Source organism: Crocuta crocuta, unplaced genomic scaffold, assembly GCF_008692635.1.
Source record: "Crocuta crocuta isolate KB4526 unplaced genomic scaffold, BGI_CrCroc_1.0 scaffold258, whole genome shotgun sequence".
Taxonomy (NCBI): domain Eukaryota; kingdom Metazoa; phylum Chordata; class Mammalia; order Carnivora; family Hyaenidae; genus Crocuta; species Crocuta crocuta.
Genome location: NW_027532842.1, coordinates 6,146,314 through 6,161,089, shown reverse-complemented (window position 1 = coordinate 6,161,089; position 14,776 = coordinate 6,146,314). Strand labels below are relative to the sequence as shown.

Below are 14,776 nucleotides of genomic sequence, written 5' to 3'. Positions count from 1 at the left end.
CTTAGGAGATGTCACCAGCCCTGCTAAGCTGTGAGCTTCCTCAAAGTGCACCTTTGTACCATCCTGCCCGACTTGATACTGCCTCTTGTCAAACACCTAATAACCATTTAATCAAAGCATGTTCAATAAATGGATGGATCGTTACATGTATTACTTTGTTACATAGCTTTGTTTTTGTTGATCAGTTTTGTTCAGGTGCTCGCACTGACCCAAAAGGGTCATTGGATGCCACCGCGTAGGATGATATAGCCCTAAGTCAACCTGGCAGGGTGGCCGAGAGCCTCACTTTGGAGTCACCAGGCATGAACTTGATTCGGTTTTCACCTTTCTATTGCATGTCCTCGACCCCTGGTTTTCTCTCCTATTGGGTGGAAATAACTATCTACCTGAGAGTGTGGGAGTAAGGGGGAAAATTAGCCTTTGTATAAAGCCTTACCCCGGCCCTCGACATCTAAGTGCTTAGAGCAGACTTTGAATTGATTCTTAGTGTTTGGGTGTTTTCTGCAGACCTGTAGGTATCGAGATCTAAAGCATCGGCAGCCACGCTAGACTGCGACCATCTGAATAGTGTTCTATCACTGCTTGTCTAGCAGGTTACAGGCTTCAGGGACTGTCACATACATTGGATCATATGACCTTCCATAAAACTGCCGTTCACTACAACAGTAATCATCGCTGACACCTGCGTAGCCCTTTCTATGTGTAAGAAACAGTTCATATCCAGGCACTCTCCCGGAAGTGCTTTTTAAGTGCCGTTAAACTCATTCCTCCCAGCAAGTCCAGGAGGTGTTACCACTATGCCCTATGTAGCGATGAGGAAACTGAGACTCAGATTAAGTTACTTGTCCAAGTTCACATGCTAATGAGTGGCATCGTCAGTAGCAACTGCTGTAGTAATGACCTCAGCCCCAGTCATCCGTTAAGCGTTTATTCAGTTTTAGGCACTGGGCTAAGCGCTTTCCTCACAGCACCCCTGTGAGATAGGTTCTAGCTTTATCTCTATAGACATGTAGTTTCAAAGTGACACTGCTAAGAAATGGGACTGAAAACCCACGCATCCTGGTTGCCACTTTCCCTTGACAATTTCCACCACGAGCCAGAATATTTTTACCCATATTGGGTTTACGTGCAAAAAAACCATTTGAACCTGGACTTCAGATGCTCCCAGCTGCTGTCAGGACAAGGTACGCCATCTAAATTATTTCCCAGCCTCTTGGCATAAGAAAGCCAGGCCACGAGAGAAGTCACAGAAAAGAGAAGTGACATTTCGATGGCACATTTCAATCTCTGGCCTAGCACTGCGCCAGACACTGAGAATACAGGGAGCCATAAGGTGTGGCCCCTGTTTTCAAGGAACAGAAGAACAGACAATATGGTGAGTAAAAATAAGCATACTTGGTAGGCCCGACGGTCCATACTGTGTGTGCATGGATGCAAGAAAGGCCCATAGGGCCATAGGGAGCAGACCTCTTCAGTGCGCTTGGTCGTGGACAGCGTCTCAGCGGGGGCACAGCTGACCAGGTCCCTGGAGGGATTTAGGGACAAAGGCTCTCAAGACCAAGGTTACAGTCTGTGTGAGAGGGCAAGACCCCGGGCCCTCAGGAAAGATGAGGGTGGGCGGCTCTGGCACAGCCGGCCGGGCAGGAGAGCGGTGACCACACTGGTGGGCTAGCAGGTGAGATGATGAGGAGCATAGGTGCCAGGCTGAGGAGGTGAAAGTTTCATTTGCAAACATAAATCCGTGCAAACTATTCAATTTAGCATATGTGTTGGGAGAATAAAACAAGTCAGCACATCGGATGTAGTTCCATTCAGTGTTTTCCTGAAAAAACTAAAAAAATACATAGATCTCTTTCTGAGGCAAAAGTCATAGTACTGTACATGTTTTTTACTTATGGGGCCCCCAGGTGGCTCAGTCGGTTAAGCGTCCGACTTCGGCTCAGATCACGATCTCACAGGTTGTGGGTTCGAGCCCCGCGTCGGGCTCTGTGCTGACAGCTCAGAGCCTGGAGCTGCTTCAGATCCTGTGTCTCCCTCTCTCTCTGACCCTCCCCCACTTACGCCCTGTCTCTCAAAAATAAACGCTAAAAATTTTTAATTTTGTTTTTTTCTTTAATAGTGTTTATGTGATTTTTATCTCATCACTTCTTTTATAGATTTTCAAGCAGGACTCTGCAGTTTGTCTTTTTGCCTAAAGAACATTATACATGAATTTTTTTCATTTACTTAATGAACAGTGAAATACACTAGAAAGAATTTTTAGGAATAAGAGGAGAAGACCTTCACCCAGCATGCCACAGTATGAATGAACCTAACTGTTGATGGTATTCTGGCTCATTTGTTTTTGTACATAGAACACGTGTATCTTCTGAAGTCAAAATCATAGGGCCGTGACTTCTAACTTGGTGTGCATGGTAGTAATTGCCCCTTTAAGAGGATGCTAAGAGGGGCGGCCTGGGGGGCTCAGTCATTTGAGCCTCCAACTTCGGCTCAGGTCATGATTTTGTGGTCTGTGAGCCCAAGCCCCACGTTGGGCTCTGTGCTGACAGCTCAGAGCCTGGAGCCTGTCTTCAGATTCTGTATCTCCGTCTCTCTCTGACCCTCCCCTGCTCATGCTCTCTCTCTCTCTCTCAAAAATAAATAAAACCTTAAAAAACAATTTTAGATTCTGTGTCTCCCTCTCTCTCTACCCCTCCCCTGCTCAGGCTCTGTCTCTCTCTCTCTCTCTCTCAAAATTAAATAAACATTTAAATAAAGAGGAAGGAGAAGATGCTAAGTATCCGTGTGCCCTCCGCAGCCAGTGCGGCATCCCCGTACAGTGGTCTGTCCAGACAGGTGCCTCACTGCGGCACGGACTCCATCAATCCCTTTTCTCCTATTTTGTGTGCATGCTTCCGCATTTATACCCTCGTTTCCAAATGAGCTTAATCCATGCAGATTTTATGTTTTTACTTTGAAAACTTAGCACGTTTTTAAACATCAGGACCATGTCGAAAAAGAGATAACCCGAAGCATACTTTTCAGGGAATGTGATTTTATCTTCTCCCCCCAATCCTGTGTCTGCACAGGCAGGAAGCTGGTCGGGTAATTGCTGGGTCCTTTCAAGATATGTAGGGAGGAAAAAGAAGATAACGACCAAAAAGCTAGAAAAGCAAAATAAACAAATAAACAAAGCCCCACAACACTTTGCATTCAGTCAGAATGGGTCATTCGTTCGACAAATGTGTAAAGGATTCCTCGTTGCCCCGATGACTGGACCTACTCGGGACTGGGGTGCCCAGGGTGGTAGCTCTCCCGGCTGTGTTCAGGCTCACCCCTGGCTGGCCGCCCCCCTCCCCGCAGCCTGCCTCCTTTGTTGATAGTGTTACTGTCTTTCTTGAGGTCTTTGGCCCACAGTTCTGGTTCTCTGCCTTGGTTTCTTCTTCTTTTTTAATGTTTATTTATTTTTAAGAGAGAGAGAGACAGAGTGCAAGCAGGGAAAGGGTGGAGAGAGAGGGAGACACAGAATGTGAAGCAGGCGCCAAGCTCTGAGCCTTCAGCACAGAGCCCGACGCGGGGCTCGAACCCACAAACTGCGAGACCATGACCTGATGACCTGAGCTGAAGTCGATGCTTAACCGACTGAGCCGCCCAGGCGCCCTGCTCTGATTTCTTTCTAAGTGGTCTGATTGTCTGCTCTGGGTCCCTGTTAGTTTTGGAAGATTCAACTTGGAAGGGAAACTGAACCCTTGTTTTCTACCTGGTAGATGAAGCCACCAGTGGAGTCTTCACATTTTCTTTTCTTTCTTTCTTTCTTTTTTTTTTTTTTTAAATAAATCTCTTCTCTTGACGTTGTGTGGATCTGTAAAAAAGGCAACCACGTTTGTTGCTGTATTTTAGGTCATTGCTCATAAAGAGAAAGAGGTTTGGTTTACCTCTTATTGAAAGATAAATGCCTCCGATATCATCCCTTGTAATTGGTTTTTAGGTGTTTTAATATAAATGCTTACTTTTCTACTCAGTGATCACCTTCACTGTTCTGGTTGGAGGAAGAACTCCCCAATGCCAGACATTGGCCGTCTCTGGTTCTTAGTGGAGCTCAAGGCCCAGCATCCAAGTGTAATGTTTACATTAAACCGAGCCGATTGTGTCGCAGGGTATATGTGACCCAGAGCCCCAGGGGCCAGGCCACCCGGGTGTGCGTCCTGCTCTGCCGCTTACTAGCAGTATGATCTGGGGCAAGTGACCCTGCCCTTTCGGAGCCTCAGTTTCCCCATCTATAAAACAGGAATAATGATAGTATCTACCTTCAGAGTACTTAGGAAGGTAAATGAGCTAATGCACTGAAGACCGTGCCTGGCATACAGTGGTTAGCACAGGTTCTTTGTTATTTTATCACGATTATTTCCCTCTTGGCCCTGACCAAACCCATCTACATGAAAGGTTTATATAGTCACTGTTTGAATATGACTCTCAGCTGGGTGGAGTAGTCTGGACACTGTCGAGACTTGGGTAGAAAATGAAGGCATGTGTACGGGCTCCTGGTTGGCTCAGTCAGTAGAGCATGTTACTCTTGATCTTGGGGTTTTAAATGCCAACCCCACATTGGATGTAAAGATTACCTAAAAAAAATAAGATCTTTTTAAAAAAAGAAAATAAAGTCACGTATAGACCCAGGAATTCAGAGCCAGAAGGAATTTTGGATGAATTTCAGAGGCACAAAGCTTTCATTCTCCCAACCTCAGTTGTTAAAGGCTTACCTATTATTTGTCTATGTATCTTTTACAAAGCGATCTCCTTTAAGACATAAATAGTATTACCTCGTATATCTATTAAGGGTAAACATTCTAGAGTAAATACAAGAACGCAGTGACTGGTGTTCTTCCGGTTAACTAGATCTTCCTGTCTTTCAGAAAACTCTTCAACAATAAAGAGCCATGGCTTTAAAAGTGCTCCTGGGACCAGAGAAAGCATTTTGCACCATTGTGGTTTTACTGGCCTATTTGGTAAGTCAAGTCTTTACTTTCTTCTGAATGTAGTGGAAGAATTCCCATCAATAGTATTGAAACTGTTTTCTCCGCCATCTTTTAAAGTTTTTTTTCAAATTGTACTTGATCAGGGGAGCAGGTAATTAATAAGCAAAGATTGCTGCTGAGTCTTGACATTTGTGGCAACTGTTAAAATCCTTTTGTTTTAAGTTTATTTATTTTGGGAGAGACAGAGACAGAGCGAGTAGGGGAGAGGCGGAGAGCGAGGGGGAGACAGAGAATCCCAAGCAGGCTCTGCACTTCAGCCCAGAGGAACCCCACTCGGGGCTTGAGTTCACGGAACCGTGAAATCATGACCTGAGCCGAAACCAGGAGTCAGATGCTTAAGCGACTGAGCCGCCCAGGCGCCCCTAGCATCGATTTTTAAAAGAGCTGTTATTTTTATATAGTTACTTATATCCTTCTTGGTTCCGAAAAACATTAAAGACGGATGGAGACTTTTAATGTTTGAAAACTTGACCCAAAAGACTGATGAAGATGTTCAAAAGAACTGAAATTCATTATATCTGGAGATAGGATCATCATCTGCAAATGGAGAAAGAATTATTCACCCTGAAGACAGTACCTGAAGTCTTCTTGAAAGACAGAGTAGGGGAAATGGGGTCTCAGTGGAGACTGAGGTGCAGGTGGAGTAAGGAAAATGTCCTTTCTTTCCGTTGGGTTGCTAAACATGAGAGTGACTGGTCCAGGAGGGAGGGAGGGAGTGGAATTTCTCTCACAAAGCGATTACAGCCCCTTTGTGGCAGATTGGGGTCTCCTGCCTCTCGAATAAATCCAGCTCCTTCAGATGGGTAGGCAAGGGGAGTTAAGAGAGGCCAGAAGAGATTATTAGGCCTTCAGCCCCAGATCATTTTCTGTTGGGGACTCCGCCTCCTGCCTGCCCCAGAGGTTGAGGCTCCCGCCTTATTCAAGTAGTTTGCAGGGCGTCGCTGTAGACCCTCTTGTGTTGAGGTGGAGGTAGTTTGTACTAAATAATCGCTCATTATTACAAGCATCAAAAACAATTTCCTCTGCCCCTGTGTGTGACAGGCATTTCCCACCGCACTAGTCTGTTCGCCCGGTGCTTCTTCCTTAGAAAAGGGAATAGGTCCCAAGTCGTTCTCTATCTCGGGCACTCAGAAAAGTAGCAGAAGAAGATAGCCATTCATTCTAAAAGAAAAGAAAAGAAAAGAGTAAAAGAAAAAGACCTCATTCAGGGAATACAGAGGAGACTCCGGCTTATTGGTTTATTTGTTCCACTGACTTGTTTAGAAAGTGATTTTTCTTCCTAATGTGAAAATTAAATTGGCCTTACTCTGAATTAACATTGACATTCGGTGCTTGTATGAATAATTCTGATGATACTGATAAGAAAGCTGCTGCTTTCTTGCAAAAAAAAAATGTAATTAACTTACTTTAAGATAACATTTTTGGGGGGCGCCTGGGTGGCTCAGGCCTTCGACTTCAGCTCAGGTCATGGTCTCACGGTCCGTGGGTTCAGGCCCCGCGTCGGGCTCTGTGCGGACAGCTCGGAGCCCGGAGCTGCTTCACATTCTGTGTCTCCCTCTCTCTCTGCTCCCCCTGCCCCCGCTTTCCCTCTGTGTCTCTCTCTCAAAAATAAATAAACCTTTAAAGAAGTAACGTTTTGGGAAACTTTGTTTTCAGGTGTGTGAAGTGATTTGTGAAACAGGAGACTGCAGACAGCAGGAGTACCGGGATGGTTCTGGAAACTGCGTCCTCTGCAAGCAGTGCGGGCCCGGCATGGAGTTGTCCAAGGTAGGTGGCGGGTGTGTGGGGAGGTTGTAGACCTGTGTTTTCAAAATACGTTCTTTTCGGCCGGGTTCTTTTAGTTAATTACTAGTGAAGATTTGACACCATGACAGAATTCCTGGATCATTATGTTGCTTTATTTGTTTTAACTTTTTGAGGAGCCTCTGGTGGCTCAGTCGGTTAATCATCCGACTTCGGCTCAGGTCATGATCTCACAGCTTGTGGGTTCGAGCCCCGTGTCGGGCTCTGTGCTGACAGCTCAGAGCCTGGAGCTGCTTCAGATTCTGTGTCTTCCTCTCTCTCTCTGCCCCTCCCCACTCACACTCTGTCTCTCTCTCTCAAAAATAAATAAACATTTACTTTTTTTTTTTTTTACTTTATTTTGAGAAAGAGCTCATGAGCAGGGGAGGGGCAGGGAGGAAGAAGGAGGGAGAGAACCCCACGCAGCCTCCATGCTGTCAGTGCAGAGCCCGACCCGGGGCTCAGTCTCACAGACCGTGAGATCATGACCTGAGCCGAAATCCAGAGTCGGATGCTTGCCTGACTGAGTCACCCAGCTGCCCCTCGCCATGTTACTTTAGCCAAAGACTGCACAGTTCTCTCTCCGATACCTTTGATTCATATGTCTTACTGAGATCAAGGAAGTACATTCCAATAATTAGAATTTAATCCATGTTTTATGTGATTTGTGTTTATCGTATTTCACTGAAAGAATAGAATTATTAAGGTGCATTTGCATTTATTAAGAAGAATCAATATTCTACTAAAGATTTAAAAATAAAATAGAGAAAATGCTAATGATACTTTCTTTTACTGGACCTTCTTTTTCTTAAAATGAGTATTACCACTGCTGGTCGAAAAGTAGCACCTACGGTAACGACGTGGCGGTTGTTTCCCAAACCAGGGTTTTGCGCATTCCTTGGGCAGTGTGCATTATTATTAATCTCTCCATGTTGGGTGGATGTTACTCACAAGATCACTCTAAATATATTCATCTTGACCACTGTCTGTTAGGAAGCGTATTTCAGAGTCGTGGATATCTTTCTCTTTTATGAGCATGTTCGGAGCTAAACATCCATTTGCTTTATTTTCTGACATTTCAAAGATGTTACTAGTTGTGGATAATTGATATATCACTTTGTTCTAAATAAAGCATCAAAGTCTTCCTCTTAGAAGAGGAACAAAAGATTTCTCTTTTTACCTAAAGTGACTTTTGAAAGAGAAGTCCTTTCCCGCTACAGACTGCCCTTCTTTAAAGTGGAGTCTTGTCTTTCATAGATTTTTTTGATCAGTGATCTATGAACAGCAGGAAACAAAACATGATGCATTCCCCAACTAATTCCCCAAATTCCTGGTGGATGGCTTTTCTCTGCTTGTGTTAAAGAAGTGCTGCTGTTGAGTATCCTGGGCTTTTACATTCGGGTTGAAACTGGCCGACCTTCGAATCCTGTGTTACGTTGAGTTAACTGTAGCATTCCCACCGCTGATATTTTTCGGTCCCTGTTAATTGTAGTAAGGTGTATTTTCAAGCAGGTTTGTTGTGTTGGGTGGAAAAAGATTCTTTGGAGCAGACTGAAGATCTAGGATCAATGCCACAGTGCCCAAGGGGAAAATAGATGATGAAGTTGCTACCCCTCAGAAGTTCCTCTTTTCCCAAATCTCTGTGCAAATGAGTGAAATGTCACAGATACTGAGAGTCGTATAAAACGTTTTCAAGATGTTGCCCCCCTCTCCTTCATCCTTTGAATCTAGAGAATGTAATCTCTGAAGAGTTTCTGGAGAATCAGACCAGAAGATGAAGGACGTATGAGCTCTAAATTTTTTTTTTATTTAGTATTTTTATCTAAGCTGTTTTATTAACTTTTTTTTTATTTAAAAAATCCTAACTTTTTAATTTAAACACTAGGATGAAGGTCCTATCACCTCTGATTTTTAAAAAAATTTTTAATAATCCATCTACTGAGCCGATCTGATAACACTTTTTCTGTTTCACAATTTTTCATGGGTTTCCAGGAGAAATATTTTTCTCTAGATAATAATTTCCCCCCAAGTATTGAAACAGGCCTTTAACCCTCTGACACTGGAAACAACAAAGGGAAGCAATCTGAATAATTCTGTCTTTATTACTTATTGTATTTACTAATATTTCTGTTTCAATATTCATTATCTTCTTCATTTAAAAAAGAAATTGAGTGAGAAAGAATAAAACTAAAGGTACTGATGTCACTGAAAAATTAGGGTAAGACCCACTCAGGTACGCAAATGTTGCAAGTATATATACCACGTTCCTGCGTAGCCTGACGTGTCCACATTGAGGGGAGGCGACTGAACTTGACATTGGATTCCATCCCCACTGAGTGCCTAGCAGACAGAGTACACCTTTGCTAAAGGAGTGAACAAATCAGTCAACCTCAGATAGTTTTGTGGGAGAAGAAGTGACACTTAAATCTTGTAGTATAAACTTAAAGAATTTGTGTGTGTGTGTGTGTGTACGTGTAGGTGTGCATTATAAATTATGTATTTTGCCAAGTCTTTTATCTTGGTTTTAGCTTCTAAACACTGCTTATGGCCTAAGAAAGCAAAGGAATCAAACATATCAATAGGCGTATGTACGACACCATTGAGTGGGGGAGAGGTAGAGAGAGTGGGAGACACAGAATGTGAAGCAGGCTCCAGTCAGCCCAGAGCCTGATGCAGGGCTTGAACCCATGAGCTGGGGGATCATGACCTGAGCCGAAGTCTGACACTTAACTGACTGAGCCACCTAGGTGCCCCAGAGCTTGACTTTTTAATAAGCAATTCTCTTGGGGGTAGAAATTTCTGAAGGTCCATGATTTTACAGTTTCTTCTTTCCTTGATTAGGTCTTTGGTAATAACATATATCTTTCAGAGGATAAAAAATTAAGTTCTGAGTATAGTAAAATCAGATAAAATCACTTAAATTAGCAAATATATTCAGCTGGTTAATTATGATGTCCAGGTTTTACAAATCAAGGCAAAGTTTACATTTTTGGCTAAGACTAGACTTTTAAAAAAATAGTCAAATATTTATAAATAATTGAATTGCTTTTTACTTCATACACGAAATATAAGTTTGGGGGGGATACCTGTTAATCTGTAATGATATGACTGAGGTCAGTGGTCCTTACNAATAATTGAATTGCTTTTTACTTCATACACGAAATATAAGTTTGGGGGGGATACCTGTTAATCTGTGATGATATGACTGAGTTCAGTGGTCCTTACTTTTTTAACTGAGGGTTAAAATGTTGGTTACTGTGGTGTTTGAAATTTTGAATGCTCAATAGACAGTAAATACTTTATTTAAAAATTTTTTTTTAAATGTTTTTTATTTACTTCTGAGAGAGAGAGACAGCATGAGCAGGGGAGGGTCAGAGAGAGAGGGAGATATGCAATCTGAAACAGGCTCCAGGCTCTGAGCTGGCAGTCAGCACAGAGCCCAACATGGGGCTTGAACCTATGAACTGTGAGATCATGACCTAAGCCAAAGTTGGATGCTTAACCAACTGAGCCACCCAGGCGCCCTGACAGTAAATACTTTAAAGTGAGTTATTAAAAAGTAGAAAAGCTGAATCAAATTACTGATAATCACAACTAAAGTTTTCTTTACGTTAAGGATAAAAACAAGTGCATTTTCACCAGGAGAGCTTTCAAATAACTATTATTCTAACATTATTAAGTTTTGCTTAATAGTAAGCGTAACTTAACTTTATGTCCATTTTCTAATATCATTTCTCTCTACCCAAAATAACAAAAGACTGGGTCATGAGGTTCTTCAAGTTATAAACATGTTATCTGTGTCCTAAAACTGAACCCTGCCAATACTTTGGCTAAGCAGGTAGAGTTAATATTTCCATCTGTGGTTTTATAACTCCTAATGATTGTTTTCTTTGGAATACGTTCAATTTTGGTTCTTTTTCTCAAGGTGTCTGGGCTAACCATCCCATTGTCAGGTCTCTGCCATTTAAAACATGTAGCTGGGTTTGGGGGAAGTTACCGGAATAGCGTTTGGAGATAGTGTGCTTTTTGACACACCCGTCGCGTGTGGTCAATGGTTCCTGTGACCTCTTTCCACTTCATTTCAATTATTAGAAAGTAAGAAATCTGCACAGAAGCTGCAGCCTTGATAATAACTATTGTTGTTTGTTTAGATTGAGACCCTTTCCTTTGTTAGCCACTTTTTTTAAAGTTTTATTTTGAGAGAGAGAGTGAGAGAGAGATCAGTTAAAAAGTTAGCCACTTTTTAACTGATCACCTATTTTAACCTCTCACCCAGGATAAATGCATCTACCAGGGTTACATGCATCTACAAGATTTCTTATAAAAAATATGCACTAACTCTCAAATAGGTCTTCAGTGGTTATTCTGCAATACATATCATGCAACCAAAATAGTACTAGCTAACGTTTATTATAACAAGCCAGGTTCTATGTGATATGTGTATGTTAAGTAATGGAGTCCTTCTAACAGAGGTCTTAGATGGGCGGTGTGACGCCTCCTGTTTTACAGATGAGGAAACAGACACAGAGGTGGTTAGTTCATGGGTCCACTGTCACTGTTAGTAAGTGACATGCTGGGAGAAGGCCGGGGGGGCCGCGTGGGACTCATGAGTTTTGTCGCACTTTGAATAACCCTTGTGCACAGGACTTACGGAGTTTGCTGCGACAATGGAAAGGTCTGCATCTGCGCTGGCCGATACAGGGTCACTGGCTGCTTGGAAAGCACCCGTGAACACCTGAAAGATGGCTTGTGTCCCCGAAGGACCAGCTTTTAAATTTTATTTCATCTTAATTAAACATAAGTTTTGCGACATGAAGTTGTGGCTGTCATATTAGACAGTGCGTCTCGAGCGTGATCAGCTCTCCTCCAAAGATTCTGGCCCAGGCCCGACTCCCAAATAAAGATGCATCCAAGTCATGTGGCCTAGTGCTCATGTGGCCCAGGTCAGCGCCCGCCCTCTCCTTCCTCGTCTGAGCGGGAGGCCCGTCCCCGGCCTGGCCACTGGCTGCCTGACACCCACTTGCTTCCGCTCCTGCGCGGCTCCTGCGCCGTCCAGCCAAACGGGGGTCCTCACGGCGGCCCCGCACACCCGGCGGCGCCCTCCATGTCCCCGTCCTGGGCCACCCGCGCTGTCTTCTGGCCTTAGCTCTTTCGGTTTCCAGCTGTTTCCCCGAGAGCCCCGAGCATCCTCTCTTCCCAGCCCGGTTCCTTATAGTCACGCAGCTTCGGGGATGGTCTCCCCGTATCTTTGGGGAAACACAAGACAGGCCACTGCGCCGACGGGGTCCCCTTGGAGGATTTTGTCCCACAGGGTCGTGGTCAGGCTCTTTCTCTTCCAGGACAGGGTTTAGGTTTCAAAAGCTGCTGAGGAAGGTAACTGATAATGTCTCCTTCCTATTTCTGAGGGAGAAACTACAGACTGTTGTTTCCACGGCTCCGGACGCGGGTGGGCCGGACATCTGGGGACAGGACGTGCACGGCAGTGTCGCACGGCCGGCCTCCCGGCCCATGGAAGCACACAGCCTGCGATGTGTGGGACAGGATGACTTTTGTTTTCCCAACTGACCACGCTAGGCTTTTAATTCTTACTGTCTCGAATCTGCCCGGCCACAGCCCCTCCTCCTCACCGCGTGTTCTTGCCAACAGTGTGCTTTTAACATGATCTCCTCCCAGCAGTAAACCAGGAAACTAGTTTTTGCATGAGCCACTTGAAATAGTCTTCAAGCTTCTGGCACGGTTTTCAAAGTGAGCTTTTCCAACCAATTATTGGGGTGGCTTTAGTTAATGCGAAAAAATTAATTCTCATAAACATGTTGTACGAGAGTAAACACTTCCCTGCACACGGGTGCATGCCTGGCCTCGGATTTTTCAAGCTATCTGCTCTCCGGAAAGCTGTTTTCATCCCTGTGAAGAAAGCCACACATGCACACGAGAAATTAATGTAATTTGCAAGCATGAAAAAGATTCATTTCTGCCATTTAATTACAGTGTTGCTCACTTTATTTAGGTTTAATTATACCTAATCGAGCCCAGGGGTGTTTGGCAGATATTAGCAAGCTCCAGCTTGTAATTTTTCCTTAAAAAACTCAATGACAGATTTTCATAAACTGGAAGTTGGTGTGTGTGGGGGAACCTGTATCTTTGGTGTTTGGTGTTGTTTTATAAAGGAAATTAAAAAGCTGATTTCTAAAAACCAGCCACATAAACCTGATTTGCCATTTCCATTTGCGTGTGCTTGACTTTCTCCACAAATGACTTCTCCTCGGTCCAAATTTGAGCTTTTAAAGTTCAGAGAACCCAAGTTAATAACTTATCAGCTGTACAAATAAACAGCGCCTTCGACCCGAGGCCCCCCGAATGTGTTTCCTGGACAACTGACGGTCTGTGAGGACCTCCCCTGTGGTCTGGCGGGAGGCCTCTCCTGGAGTGCGTAGCTGGGATCCGCTCGCGTTTTCGCTAAGTGCTGAATTCGCAGAGGGAGAAGGGAGTGAAGGGGATTTGAGGACTGTTTACTCTGAGTCATTTTGCCACTGGAAAGCCACCAAATGTGGCTTAAAAATATTGGGCAGAGCGTCAGAGCTACCGCTGCTGCCAGCGTGAGTGGAAGGGGCCCAGCTGGATGGGGCCCTCTCCTGCCTTGGAACCAAGATAAGGGAGCCGCTCAGAGCTTCACCCCCTCCGCCCCCACCCCTGCCTCCCCAACCCCTCCCACCTGCACCAGCCCACACACGGCTATGTGGCCTTGCCAAGTGGGACGCTGCTGTGGCCTTTACTGGCTTTTGCTCCCTGGAATAAAGTAATAATGATACAAATAATAAGATAACAACGACTTGAGGAAACACTGCCTTCGGTGACATTTGCTTATATGTTGTTTAGTCAGCAGACGTGGATGCGTTACTCAGCAGCACTGTGCACTGTTAGAGAAGAAGGTCTTCCATGACACTCTTTAAGGATGGGAAGGCAGGCTTTATCCCGTAGGGCTGCAGGGGGACCACCACGTTGGGACTTCCCAGTGGGGGAAGCCATGGGGCTCCCCCAGCACAGCGTGAGCTCGCGGCAAGGTATCGCCAAGGAGCAAGGGCAGCGGGTAGAGGGTCACCGAGGGAAGCAGCAGGGGTGGGGGGCGGGGGGTGGCCTGGCCAAAGCAAAGCTGACAGTTCTCTGCTGAAGGTCCTAAGCTGGGGTGATGGCACTTCAGGTCCCCACAGGACTCAGGCGGAGGACGAGGAACTTGAGGAGATGTTAAGGGTGCGTAGGCCTGGTGAAGCTGGCTCAGCAGAGATGGTACAAGGACGTACACAGACGGGCCTTGAAGAAGGTCAAGGAGCCTGGCGAAAGCCTGGTCAAGCAAAGAATCTTTATAAAATACCTGGTACCCTGAGAGGCTTTGGGGAAAGAGTTGGCAGGGGGCGGGGGGAGGCATTAGACACTGGGGATTGTTGCCTTATTGTAGACTTTTTGGAAATAACTAGGAATCCTATAGGAATGCTTTATCTATTTATTAGTGGTTTTTTAGTGGGTTATTATTTTATTCATATGTATATTTTCCCACCTCGAAGCTCATTAATAAAGAAGGTTCCCCAGGGATTTCGTTAGAGGTACCAAGTCATCATTTCAAAAATAAAGACTCTAGGATTATCGTAAAGGTTAAATGCACTTCTTCCATTGGTATCGATGGCCAGGCCACGCTCCATAAAACTGAATGTCATGTATCTGATTCAGACGCCCAGGCTGATGGCTCACTGACGCCCCCACCACCATCCCTGTCCCCTTCCTCCCTCACCAAACACACACAGTCCTCCCAAGGAAGTGATGAGAGGGAGGGCTCCGGCGTGACCTGGAAAGTGCCAGAGGACCAGAGCAGGATAGAGGGGAAGCCGTGAAAACGGATCTCACTCGGGAACTAGCGTAGCAGGGGAGGAGAGGCCTCAGCGTAGAACTGGGCCCACTTCCAAATACAACATGGACAAGACCGGGTT

General features: G+C 44.9%; 1 protein-coding gene across 1 annotated transcript in view; it reads left to right on the top strand.

The window, feature by feature from the left end:
- Positions 1 to 14,776, top strand: part of TNFRSF19 (TNF receptor superfamily member 19) — a 91,020-nt gene that overhangs the window by 13,769 nt on the left and 62,475 nt on the right. The window contains exons 2-3 of the mRNA XM_077745424.1: positions 4,893 to 4,985; positions 6,672 to 6,782. Of these exons, the coding sequence (XP_077601550.1) occupies positions 4,917 to 4,985; positions 6,672 to 6,782 (180 nt within the window). The 5' untranslated portion in view covers positions 4,893 to 4,916. The remainder of the gene's footprint in view (positions 1 to 4,892; positions 4,986 to 6,671; positions 6,783 to 14,776) is intronic.